General features: G+C 40.0%; 1 protein-coding gene across 7 annotated transcripts in view; it reads right to left on the reverse strand.

The window, feature by feature from the left end:
* Positions 1–14,329, reverse strand: part of mcm10 (minichromosome maintenance 10 replication initiation factor) — a 75,072-nt gene that overhangs the window by 27,996 nt on the left and 32,747 nt on the right. For all 7 annotated transcript variants that reach the window (XM_072240934.1, XM_072240936.1, XM_072240937.1 and 4 more), the window contains exons 12-15: positions 12,182–12,298; positions 8,532–8,649; positions 6,690–6,918; positions 5,148–5,283 (exon numbers count right to left, since the gene is read on the reverse strand). In XM_072240934.1, the coding sequence (XP_072097035.1) occupies positions 5,148–5,283; positions 6,690–6,918; positions 8,532–8,649; positions 12,182–12,298 (600 nt within the window). The remainder of the gene's footprint in view (positions 1–5,147; positions 5,284–6,689; positions 6,919–8,531; positions 8,650–12,181; positions 12,299–14,329) is intronic.

Genomic DNA, 14,329 nt, shown 5'->3' on the forward strand with positions numbered 1-14,329 from the left:
GTATGCAGCATTAGTAAACAGTAAACAGCTCACTGGTCTAGTGATGACAGCTTGGTGGTGGCTGGGTATTGATTAGTCTCACAGCCTGAGGGAAGAAGCTGCTATTTAGTCTGGCAGTCCTAGTCCTGATGCTCCTGTACGTCCCTCCTGGCTATAGTGGGTCAAAGAGTTTGACTCACAGAGATTAAACCAGACAGAATAAGATTACCTGGCTTACAGAATCTTTCTCAGTCTTTGAACAAAAAACACCCATCTCATACAACAGCAAGAACATATTTGTAATGGGCAGCATCACAGAGAAAGTACAAGAAGAGATTTTCGATAATGCACAGTAATGCAGAAGATCATAATGATGCACTTGGAGAATTTTGATTACAATCTTTGTACGTTATCTCTGCTGTGGGCTCAGACAGAGATAATCACCATCATCATCAGATGCCATGCCCAGTTTGAGCTTTGACTGCCATGGCCTACACACTCCTGTTTCGGGTCAAGTGAATCAATTCATTGGTATTCATTTCCAATTCTCTGGTTGCTGTCTCCATCATCATTTGTCTTTGCCTTCCTCTTGCTTTCTTCCCTTCAATCTTTCCAATAATTACTGTGCATTCTAACTCCTCTTTCCTAATCACAAGTCCAATGAAGTCACGTTGCCTTTTCATGATCTCATACATTATTTCTCTTTTTGTGCTTGCTCTGTTCATGACATCCTCATTAGTTATTCATTTTGTCCATGATATTTTTTGCATCCTCCTCAAAAACCACATCTCTGCTGCTTCAGTTCGTTTCCTCATGTTACTAGATATTGTCCAACATTCTGAGCTATATAACATAACTGGATAAACGTAACATTTCAGTGCCCTGAGGCAGGTTGTCATGCCTAGTTTAGTGTTGGTCAGTATACTCTTCATTCTTGTAAAGGTGTCTTTTGCCATCCCTATTCTTCTTTTGATGTCCATGTCGCACCTGCCATCTGATGTCACCCAGCTACCTAAGTAGCAAAAGTTCTATACTTGTTTTATGTCTTCCCCGTTTATTCTCAGCCTACAGATAGGATTCTCCTTCTTTTTGGATATCACCATACATGCTGTCTTTTTGCGATTGATAGACCCATTTTTGCACTTTCTTCAACAACTATATCAATTAAGTTTTGTAGTTCTTCCTCCGTACTTGCAATTAACACAGTGTCATCCACATATCTAAAATTGTTGATGTTTTCACCGCCAACTTTGCTTCCCAAGATGTCTCTTATTTTTTGTAATATTGTTTCACTGTACACATTTAACAAATCAGGAGTGAAACCACACCCTTGTCTAACGCCTCTCTTGATTTTCGTAAACTGACTCACTTCTCCATCTATTCTTACAGCAGCAGTTTGTTCCCAGTACAGATTTCTGATTAGGTGGAGGTGTTTCGAATCTAGATCTAGTTTCCTGTAATATTTCAAATAACTTATTGTGCTTAACTTTATCAAATGCTTTTGTGCAGTCAATAAAACAAACAAATCTTTTTGCACTTGAATAGCTCGTTCTGATAGTATCTTTAACATCAATAATCGCGTTTCTTGTACCTTTGTCTTTCACAAAAACACATTGTTCTTTATCTATTTCAGCTTGTATCTTACTTTTAGCTCTTGTCATCAAAATTCTTAGAAGTATCTTGGTGATATGACTCATTAAACTTATGGTCCTATGTAATTCACATTCTATTGCTCCAGATTTCTTAGGGAGAGTGATAAGTACCGATTTTTTTCATCTCTTCTGGTATTATTCCAGTCTCATAAATGCCATTGATTAAATCAGTAAGTTTTTCATTACATAATCTTCAAGGGCGATAATTTGTTCTATTACTAATTCATCAGGACCTGCTGCCTTTCCTTCCTTCATCGTATTTATTGCATTATGAACTTCAGATTTTAAAATACTTGGACCTTCAATGTTCTTCTTAATTTCCGGTTTTTCGTCTCAATCGTCTTCAAACAATTGCTGAATATACTCAGTCCACCTGTTCATAATCTCATCTTTTTCCATGATAATGGTACCGACCTTTGCTTTCAAACATCCACCTGAAGAACAGAGGAGCTTTTTACCAGTGATATTCTTGATTTGTTGATGTAACCTTTTTGGATCAGTAATAGGGATTCTTTCTAATTGCTCACTTTTCCGGTTTAACCATTCTTCTTTGGCTTTTTGACATAAGCTTTTAACTTTTTTATCTAAGGACTTATATTCTATAGGATTTGCTTTCTTCCGTCTCCTTTCTTCCATTAGATTTTTGATTTCACAGAGATAATAAGGCTCTGAAATCTCAGTGGTGAGCATTTGTGCCAATTTCTAAGCTCTACGACTGATGGAAATGTTCTGTTTTGATTAATAGGATTTGGTACACTCTGTGAGACAGGGCTTAAGATAAGTTGCAGCAAACAATAATAGCCCGGAAAAGCAATGTGATGTGGCAAAACTGCAAGGTTGCCCTGGGACAACCACTCAAACTGGTGGGAGTTCTGATGGCACTTCTGGTCTCAGGTCAGTTTTTCCACTCAGTGGCACTGCCGTTTACTTTAGTGTGATGGTGTTTGCTTTTTGCTCAGCTTGCTAAAATACACAGAAATATTTCCAGCTGCCGCACCACTGGTTCCAGTAATAAGCTTTTAGACGCTGAACATCATGTAACAGTTTTCAGGACAACTACTATCCACTTTCCCTGATCCACTACTCATTTGCAGTCACTGAACAGAGAACAGTACAAACCTGCAAAGGCCATTCGGCCCATATTGTTACCAATTTATACCAAGTCCTCCTCTTGTGTTGTCCATCTCCCTCTATTCCCTTCATATTTACGCGTCTATCTGAAACCCCAAACTGCCTGCTTCCACTACAACCTCTGGTAACCCACTCCAGGCACCTATAACTCTGTATTAAAAATGTTGCCCCTCATGCCACCTTTAAACTCCCCCACACCAACCTTCAAGATTCTAGATTTAAATTTATTAATCACGTGTACATTGATGAATACAGTGAAATGTGTCATTAACAACCAGTACACTCAAGGGCATGCTGGGGCCACCTACAAGCGTCGCCACACATTCTGCCGCCATCATAGCACGCCCACAACAACACAGAGCACAACAAACAAGAGCGAAAAAAGGCCCATTCTTCCCTCCCACCCATGCACACGCACAGTCCCCCAACCCCCTTAAAAGCATGTCCTCTGATGTTTGACATTTCTAGCCTGGGGAAAAGATTCAACTCCACCATGGATGGTCCCAAGACCAGGTGCGGAAGGAGGGTTTGGCATGGGGCTAGCAAAACCAGAGCTACAAAAGCACCAACAGAAACTCCAAAGACCTCACCCCAGGAGAGGAAGGATTTTTGCCAAGAAGTTGTGTGGTGGAAGTAGAAGCCACAGGGATCAACCTTCAGCTCAGGACAGAGGACTCCAGCAAGCTGCTATCGGCAGCCTATGCCCCAGAGGGGCGATGGGCTTAAGAAGAAGAAAATTCAGACTGTCTACCCTTTCTTATTCACAACATAGTCGGTCTATCAGCCTTCATGCCAATGCTAGTGAAAAGCGGGCTATCAAGTTTAATCCCAGCTCACAGACCAACTTTGTAAATTGGAATGTTCAAGTGCTAATTCCAGTACTTCTCCATTGTTTTCCCATTTATTCTGGCAGCCTGTTCCACCTATTCCTCAATTCACTTCTAATTCTTCCCCTACTAAATGATATCTGCACCCTGACTACTGTAGTGTCTACTGCTGAAACAAGACTTTCCATGTTAACTCAGTCTAGTAATTCTGTATACCTCAATTAAATCCCTTCAACTTGCTACTTTTCCCAAAGGAAACAGCCACTAGCCTAGAGAATCTCACCTTGGGACTTGTATGTGTCCAGGACATAAAAGGCGGGCAGGAGAAATCATTGCAGACAGTACCCACCCTGCAAACTGCCTTTTCCAAAATCTCCCTTCTAGAAAGTGCTCTAGGGCTGTTATAACAAAAACTTTATGCCATTTTAACTTTCTTCCCCCGGGAGTTAATCTGATCAACCATTCTAGTTAGCAACCCCACCTCCCTCTATCTATTACATTGCACTGCAAACACCTTAAACCACTTTTCATAATGTTGTATTGCTGGTATTTATGTATTTATGTACACTTTATTCCACATCCATACTTTAACCTCTAACTTTTATTTTTATATATTTCTTTATTCTTTATAATTGCTGAATGTTGGTCACACTAACGCACAACAGTAAATTCCTAACACATGTAAATGTACAAACGTTTGTATATGGCAAATAAAGTTGATCCTTCTTCTCCTCTTCATAACTATAACTTGTTGGACCCAGTTAAATTCTTGTTCTCTTACCAGCATTTGAGAACAGCCAGGATGAAAAAAACTTTCTAGCCTCAATTCACCATGACTAATTATTCACTGGCTCCTACTAACAAGAATAACATCTCAAATAAAGTAATAAGAGGGAAGGGAAAAGAAAAACATTTTAAATAATGCATAACTGTAGTCAAGAATATAAAGCTCACTATATTCTCCTATTTATTACAGGAGACCTGTAACATTAGAAGAAGTCAACCAGGCTACATTTATACAACAGAGATTATTCAGTAAGACTCAGAAAACTCTTCCAAGCCAGTTAAATCAACAATGCGATCACCTGACAACTTCATGAAAGTTTCCTTTCAAATGAGTTCATGACTTAAAAAATATTTAAGGAAGAGGAGTAAAGTTAGAAAGCTAAATCATAAATACTGAAAAAATGCAATGGCATTAAAATGAAGAAATAAAAACAGAAAATTTTGGTAAAACTCTTAACAGACCTAACCAGCAATTTCAAGTATTTCATATATTTATTTCAGATGTCTAGCATCTGTAGTACTTTGCCTTTCTATAAAGTGAAAATGTTTTGTTTTATGAGTAACACATACAAATTGCTGAAGGAGCTCAGCAGGTCAGGTAGCATCTGTGGAAAGAGCTTCAGGCCGAGATCCTTCATCTGGATTTCCAGCATCTTCAGAATCTCATTTTATTTTTCATTTTCACATTGGCAATGATTTGAAGAAGAGTAAAATCTAGTTTCCTGCAGGATAATGTATGACACATGCTGCCTATTTCTCAGAAGCAACTTACCATCTGGGGAAGAAAGGTTTTTCTCGATACGCTCCAACAACTTCTCAGCCGTGTCTGGCAGTTTCTGCTTCACGCTATTGGGGTCCTCCTTTGCAAGAATGGCACCTTTTTTACGGAGCTTCATAATGGCAGCCATCTGGAAAAATTATAAGAAGCTGCATTCGGTTTACTGAGTCTACTCCGCCATTCCTTCGTGGCTGATTTATTTTCCCCTACAACCCTATTTTCCTGCATTCTCCCCATAATCTCTGATGCCCTGACTAACCAAGAACCTATCAACCTCCACTTTAAATTCACCCAGTGACTTGGCCTCCACAGTCGTCTGTGGTAATAAATTTGATAGATTCACCACCCTCTGGCTAAAAAAATTCCTCCTCAGCCTTGTGCTAAAGGGACGTCCCTCTATTCTGAGGCTGTGCCTTCTGGTCCTAAACTACCACACTATAGGAAACATCCTCTTCACATCCATTCTATCTAGGCTTTTCAGTATTTGATACGTGTCAATGTGACCTCTCTCCCCAATTCTTCTAAACTCTAGTGACTACCAGTCGAGAGCCATGAAAAGCTCCTCATGTTAACCCTTTCATTCCTGGAATCATTCTCATGAACCTCCTCTGGACCCTTAACCAGTCCATGCAAACCATAGTGCCTATCCACTCAGTTCCAATCTCCTGGGTTTGGCCCATATATCTCCAAGTCCAGCCCCTCCATATATGTATCCACGTGCTTCTTAATGATACTATTATACTTGCCTCAACCACTTCTTCTGGCAGCTCATTTTATATACTCACCACTCTCTGCATGAAAGGTTGTCCTTCATATTTCTTAAGTCTCCCCAAAATCTATGCCCCTCAGTTTTGTCTCTCCTACCCTGGGGAAAAGACTGTTATCATCCACCTTATCCATGACTTTCATAATTGTAAACACTTCTTTAGGGTCACACTTCATTCTTCTATGTTCCCAGGAATAAATATCTAGCCTGGCCTACCTTTCCCTATAACTCAGGTCCTCTAGTTGTGACAACGTCCTTGTAAATCTTTTCTGAAGTCTTTCTAGCTTACCTACATCTTCCCTATAGCAGGATGACTAATGTACACAGTACTCCAAATGCAGCCTCCCTAACAACTAATACAACTCTATACCGCTTTAAGAGCTACCTCAACCTGGAAACCTCCAAAATTTAAGTCATTCAAATCAGGCATGTTGACATATCCCTACAATGAGAGGCAAGGAGGAAATTAGAAAAGCAAATGCATTGAGCATCCTAAAGCACGTCTTCTGAAAACTATTCTGATCTTCAGTGGCAAGTTTTTTTCAAATTATACTTCTATAACTTTTAGTTACTGGATATGGTTATCATGTGAATATTTTATGATTAATTCATTGAACTGCAATTATCATAAATTTTAGTAGTCAATTATTTGAAATAAATGTAAATTTTTCTCAAGTTTCCAGCCGGCATTTTCTCTCAAAAATTTTGATATAAAAAACGCTAATGGTGAGAATGAAATATACCTAACTGCAAAGATTGATGAAATTTACCTTCTTTGTATCCGCATAATGGCTCAGTTTTGAGGTTGATGGTGGAGATGTATCGAAAAACAGAATATCTTCTCCTTGGGAAAGACCTCCTCCCAGTTTAGGTGTCTGTGGTGTGGCGACTAATTCCTGTTTTTTGGGAAATTCTGCTCCAACCTTGGGTGATGTCTGAGTTGACAGTCCTCCTGCTCCTAATGTGTGGCTGCTGTGTACAACTTTACTCTGCAAAAAGCTGCAGAAAGTTGGACAGCGAGCATTAGTTAATGAATCAATGCTAATCATAGAATCATAGAGAACTACAACACCAAAACAGGCCCTTCAGCCTATTTAGTCCGTACCGACCTGGTTTATTATCTTGTCCCATTTTTCTGCACCCGGACCATAGTCCTCTATATTGAGCCCATCCAAGTACCTACCCAAACTTTATTTATTTAGAGATAAAGCATAGACTATTCCAGCTCTTTGAGCCATGCTGTCAGCAACCCACTAATTTAACCCTAGCCTAATCACAGGACAATTTATGATGATCAATTAACCTACTAACTAACCAGTACGTCTTTTGAATATGGGAAGAAACTGGAATACACAAAGGAACACCACGCATTCTATGGGGAGGACATACAAACTCCTTACAGAGGATGCCGGGATTCCGAAGTCCAATACCCTGAGCTGCTCTAATCGCTACACTACTGTGGTGCTTAAATGTTACAACTGAGCCTGTATCTATCAATTCTGCTCATTCCACACTCGTACCACATTCTGAGTGAAGAAGCTCCCCCACAATGTTTCACTTTTCATCCTAAACGTATGACCTCCAGTTCTAGTCTCACCCAACCTGAGGGGAAAAAGCCCACATAATTAACACCATTTTACAAAATGTAGATATTTTGATTTGACCAATTACCAAATTTTATAAATAAATCTTTGCTGGACGTGGAAAACATTCTGACTGGTTATGTCACAGCTTGTTCTGGAAACTCCTTTAGAGGAAAGCAAGAGGGTACAATGAGAAGTGGACTTGGCCAGTTCCACTACGTTCTACTCCAAGTCCTGATGAAGGTCTTGGCCCAAACCATCAATTGTTTATTCCCTTCCATAGATGTTGCCTGACCCGCTGAGTTCCTCCAGCATTTTGTGTGTGTTATTTTGGATTTCCAGTATCCGCAGAATCCCTCGTTTATGACATTCTCTCAGACTCTTATTTCCCTCAGTTTGCACTAATGCCATGTTTATTATTTATTTTTGTTGTGCAATTTATAATTTATGTTAATTTATCTATTCAATGTTTGTAAAATACTGTACTGCTACTGCAAAAAGCTAATTTTCATGGCATTTATACGCTGGGTAGATGTCGAGTCAGACCTGAGAGGCCAGCATTGGGCATTTTCATGCCTTACAAGGTGCAGTTCAAAAGGCTGTGTGGGGCGCCACTCCTCGCACAGACATTTCGCAGTATTATTTTACGAGGCTGAGTTGCGAGCTCGACATCAACCCAGCGCAGATGGAGAGTACGCACGGGGCAGTCTGACACTGGATCGAACTCGGGAACCTCCATTCTCGAGTCCGGCACTGATCTCCCTGTGCCACCAGCCGACCGGGTAGATATGGCTATGATAATAAACTTGAACTGGATGGATTTATGAAACGATCCATTACTATTATTTTTATTCCAGATTAGTTACTTAAATGAATCTAAATTTTCAGCTACAATACTGGGACTTTAACACTGGATACCCCAATGCTATCATCCCTAATAAAAGAACTATACCTTCAGAAATTCTTGCATATACCTTCCGATGAATGTAAAAATTTTACTCAGGTGAGAACCTGAGCAATCTGTATTACCTCTTCTGTAGCTCTTCAGCTTTCCTCTTGCGTGTTTCCAGCATTTTTTGCTTCTGCTGCTTTAATAGTTCAGAGGCAGATAATGATAGGATAGTAGGTCCTGGTTGTGCATTGTTAACTGACCAACATGAAAAATTAAAGAGCAATAAATAGCAACCAAGTCAACAGTACAAAGGTTTATGAGTTCAATAATATAAATAATCTTCCACTGACAGAAACACATTAATTAACCTGCAGAAATTTTTAATATGTGTGGATCATATTAACCCTATACATCCATTATCCTATGTTCACTGACTGACCTGGGCTCCCTGGACCTCATTCAATGAATGATTTAAATAATTCTGGTCGGGTCTTCAAATACCTCCATTGCCTCTCTCTTTCTCACATCATCTCCTCCAGTCTTATAATCCTCCAAGAAGCCCACACTTTCCCTTGATTGAGGCTGATCATTTAATCAATTTAATTGCTCCACCATCTCAGCCTTTCGTTGCCAAGGGGTTAAATCTCAGAGTAGGCTACTGCACTGTGAGGCGGTACTGTATTGCAATCGCTTTACAGTGCCAGTGATCACCGATCAGGTTTCAATCCTGCTGCTGCTTGTAAGGGAGCTTGTATGTTGTATGTTATCCCCATGACTGCGTGGTTTCCTCACACATTTGAAAGACATACAGTTAGGATTATGGTTCGTGAGTTGTGGGCATGCTATGTTGGTGCTGGAAACACGGTGACACTTGCAGGTTGCCCCCAACACAATCCTTGGTTTTTAACATGAATGACGTATTTAATTGCATGTTTTGATGTATATGTGACAAATAAGGCTAATCATTATTTTAAGTGCTCCACCATCTGGAGCCTTCAGCTGCCAAGGATTTAAATCTCTGCTGCTGCTTCCCTTGAAATTTATTCTATATATTTTTAATTCAAGATCAGTTAATGTCAATCCAGTACATGTGTAAAGGAGAACAAAATAATTGTTACTCTGCATCCAATGCAGCACAAAAAACACATTAAGATGAAGAACACAATAATAATTTTTTAAAATCATAATGAATATAAATATGTAAGATAACTTATATACATAGATGAATTGTATGTCCATAAAGTGACGCTAGGCACAGTAGTGTCTGTACATAAGGTGGCTAACAGGAAATAATAAAGTAATGGTGGTTGGGGTGGGTTAGTGGGTGGAGGTGTTGATCGTCCTGATGGCTTGGGAAAAATAACTGTTTTTGAATCTGGTAGTCCTAGATGGCAGTGGGACAAACAGTCCATGAGCAGGCTGTGTGGACTCTTTCAAGATGTTACTGGCCCCTTCCAGGCACCTTTTTATGTATATGTCCTTGATGGAGGATAGGCTGGTGCTGCTGAATTTCCTGACCATCTGGAGGTGTTATAGAAACATATTGTACGCTGTTGTCGCCTTCATAGAAGGCACTTGTATTTATGAACAACTCTACAGACACTGTGTCCACCAACTATTTCTCATTCCAGGGGTTTGGCTGACTTTATGCTGCACATTCCTCTGGCTCTCCTGTTGGATATTGACTGAGCAGCGATTTACACCCATTGCGTTTCCTTTTGTTGGTCAAAGACAAAATATTTCATGTCTTATACAGCAAATATAAGAATGAAGTACAATGCTGCTTATTCTGTTTCTGTTTCCCATTTTGCTTTTTAAATACAGTTGAACAATGTGGCCCCTGATACTGTTACTGCTGTAGGGAAAGCACAGGATACAGAATACACACAATGAAGTCTTGGCTGATTAAGGCACCATGAATTAAGACCACATAACAGACAACAAGCTATGATTATTGGAATCTAGTTTTCACACGGAGGAATTATACCCGAACAGTAAAATCCTTATTTATTTTTTATTTCGAGATTCAGTATGATAACAGGCCCTATCAGCAGAATGACCTCGACCCACCCAATTACACTCACGTGACCAATTAACCTACCAACATGTACGTTTTTGGAATGGGGAGGAAACCAGCCCCAGGAAATCTATGTGGTCTCAGAGAGAACGTACAAACTCCTTACAGACAATGGCAGGAATTGAACCCGGGTCAATGATGCTGTAATAGTGTTATGCTAATCATTACACTACCATGCTGCCTTCTTCCCCAGTTTTTGGAGTGGTACTTGCCCCACAGCCTTGCAGGCTGAGTCAATAATGAAAAAGGTACAAACTCCTTACAGACGATGGCAGAATTGAACCCAAGTCACTTGCACCACATAGTGGGGAAATCAGAGGTAAGCTTTTTACATGGAGAGTGCTGAGTGTATGGAACACGCTGCCGGGATGATGGTTGAGGCAAATATATTAGGGACATTTAAGAGACTCTTATACAGTTACATGGATCAAAGAAAAACAGAGGACTATGTGGGAGGGAAGAGCTAGATTGATCTTAAAGTATGTAAAAATAAAGAGTCAACGTGACATCGTGGGCTGAAGGGTCAGTGGTGTGTTATTATGCTCTACATTGTGGATAGCGAGGAACATCATCCAAGGTTTCAGCAGAATGTGGTTCAGATGGAAAGTTGGAGAAAAAGCTGGTTGGGTTTGAGGTGTGTGTGTGTACACGCGCACACAAAAGAGGGAGGGAGGGAGAGAGAGAGTGGGTGATATCAGGGGGTTGCTTTGCTGTTGTTGTCTGTGTTGTTCTGCTGAACATTGTGGGCATGCAATATTGGCACCGAAACATGTGGCAAATGGTAGATTTCACTTGCAGGCTGATCCGAGAACATCCTTGGGTGTGTTAGTTGCTAATGCAAATGGTAGATTTCACTATCTGTTTCGATGTACATGGGATAGATAAACTGAATCTAAAAAGAAAGCACTTAGACAACAGCTGAATAGTGAACTATCTTAAATCTGAAGTCGTGAAATTTAATACTGCCAGCACAACACCAGAAGGGTAAATAATTGGGGGTTCATGGAGCTGTAAGCTCAAATATATGTTTGTGTGCAAAAATGCAGGTTCATTACTGATCTGGTAAACTTTAGAGGTCTTTTAATATTATAAATGCCAACCATAGCAACATCTGCAGATGTAAAAGACATTGCAGGCAGGAGCCAAATTTTTAAAGAGAAATTTCACAATCAATAAATTCAAACTCATTTTTATAATGAACAACACATTTTCAGATTCAAAGTTCTAAGTTCATTTTCTAAAATGCATGTACCAAATGCACACAGAGCTGCTTTCACTAGTCAACAGACAAACTCCCAGAAGAGCGAGTTTGTCTGAGGATGTGATCCACCCACAAACGTGAAAATTTGGATAAGACCATCAGACCACAAGAGCTGAATTTTTTGAGACGAGGACAGTTCAATTTTATGAATTTAGCTAATGGAAATGTAACATACTGTACAAATTTGACTAAACTAAAATGGAGTTTTGTTGTAATTGTGTTTTTCTGTAAAGATTGTGTATATTTTGTTTAATTTATTTTTTTTGTGAATGCTGCTTATCTGATACAATGAGAGTGACACTGTTGCAAATAAGATTTTCATTGTTTCTGTGTATACATGGACTTGCACATATGACAATAAACTTGACTTTTGACTTTCACTTTACGCTATAGTTGTCTAACCAGATTATTGATAGCTATGGCAAAAAGGGTACAAGTTGCATACTGACCTTTAATGGGCGCCTTTGTTAGGTGTTTCTTGAGATTACGTGCTCCAAAAGTAGGTAATTGCATTAAATCCTTAAATTCCTCTGAGCATCCTGTCAAATTCTTCCCACTTGCTAATGCTGGAGTTACACGAAATGTCTATTGTTAGTGACTGGCAACAAATGTTCAAAGTAAATTTATTACTGAAGTACATATATGACTCCATATACAACACTGAGATTCATTTCCTTGTGGGCATACACAATAAATCCTAACAGAGTAACTATAATAAAATCAATGGAAGACCAGTGTGTAAAAGACAACAAACTTTAAGTATAAAAAAAAAGAAATAATACTACTAATAATAGTTAATTAAACAATAAATGTTGAGAACATGAGACTAAGAGCTTTGAAAGTGAGCCCATAGATTGTGGGAACAGTTCAGTGATGGGACAAGTGAAGTTATCTCCTCTGGTTCAAGAGTCTGATAGTTGAGGGTTATTAACTGTTCCTGAACTTGTTGGCATGAGTCCTGAGGCTCTTGTACCTTCTTCCTGATGGCAGCAGCAAAAGGAAAAAATGAACTGGGTGGTGGGGGTTCCCTGATGATGGATGCCGCTTTCCTGCGACAACGCTCTGTGTAAATGTGCTCAATGGTGGGGAGGGCTTTACCCTTGATGAACTGGGCCGTAACCATTACTTGTTGTAGGATTTTCCATTCAAGGGCATTGGTGTTTCCATACCAGACTATGATGCAACCAATCAATACCCTCCCCACCAGACATCTATGGAAGTTTACCAAAGTTTTAGATATCATGCCAAATCTTTGAAAACTTTTAAGGAAGTAGAGGCGCAGCCGTGCTATCTTCGGAATTGCACACGTGCTGGGTCCAGAACAGTGCCTCTGAAATGATAACAAGGCCAAGGGACCTTGCAAGACTTTACTAAAGTAAAGTCCATGTAAATCACATCTACCACCCTGCCCTCATCAATACTCCAAAAAATTTAAATGAAGTTGATCACACAGGATCTGCCTGAATTGGTCCTTGCCTTTCCAAGTGATCAATAATCCATTTTCTTCTAGTACCTTCCCTACCAGCTCTCGGGTCTAGAATTGCTAGGTTTTTCTCACTCCCTTTCCCGAAAAGGGGAGCCCATGATTATTGTCCTGCCATCTTGTAAGTTGGGTGGTGGGTGGAGATATGCCTCTACCAAAGGAGATGTAAGACTCTCTCTCCCTCCATGAGCCTGCAAGTCACCATCGGGGCAAAGTGTAGCACCTGCTTAGCCCTCACACAACCCCCCAACAAATCATGGGAGCAGGTGGTGGGTGGCTGCGTGAGCAGCTGGTGCATATCACAAGTCCTGGTTATGCAATCACTGTGGCCAGACAGACAGTCCCTGAAGAGTATTGATAATGGCTGGGATCACGCGTCTTGTTAAGACACTGCCCAGAAGAAGGCAATGGCAAACAGCTTCTGTTGAAAAATTTCCAAGAATAATCATGGTCATGAGACCACGAATGCCTGTCGACACGGCACATAATGATCATGATGAGAACATCAAGTAGTTATTTATAGAAATGTGTTTTTTCCTCTTACTAATGGGTGAAGCAAACTTAGGGAAGAAAGGGAGACGGCAAAGAATTTAATTAACTAAAATATATTCCAACACATGGCAAGGCAGATAATGTGTTGCAGCTATTGTATGTTGGATTGATGCAAACTATTAGGGTAAATAGCTCTATTGATGAGTGATGACCAATAACTTAGGAAATGCTAAACATTGGGGAAGGGGAAAATTACTCGACAAAATGGTGCAGAAAGCAGGCACACCTTTAAGATTTGGTCAGTCAAGAGGGTGCAACACCAAGGGAAACAGCATCGGGATCCAGGATCTGCAGCCCCTGACTGACACACTAAAACTGAGTGCAATACTTCATGCGTGGACTCACGTCTTCTATAATTGCAGTAAGACATCTTTTCTTATGTACTCAAAATGTCTTGCAATAAGGGCTGACATGCCATTTACCTTCCTAATGGCCTGCTGCAGCAGAATATTAGCAGAACAGATTGTAAATGGTGAGAGTATGAAAGCTGCTCGTGTTCAGAAGATTCTGGGTGTCATTGCACATGAATCACTGAAAATAGGTTCAACAAGCAATTATAGAG

The sequence above is a fragment of the Mobula birostris genome, chromosome 23, assembly GCF_030028105.1.
Source record: "Mobula birostris isolate sMobBir1 chromosome 23, sMobBir1.hap1, whole genome shotgun sequence".
Lineage (NCBI taxonomy): Eukaryota > Metazoa > Chordata > Chondrichthyes > Myliobatiformes > Myliobatidae > Mobula > Mobula birostris.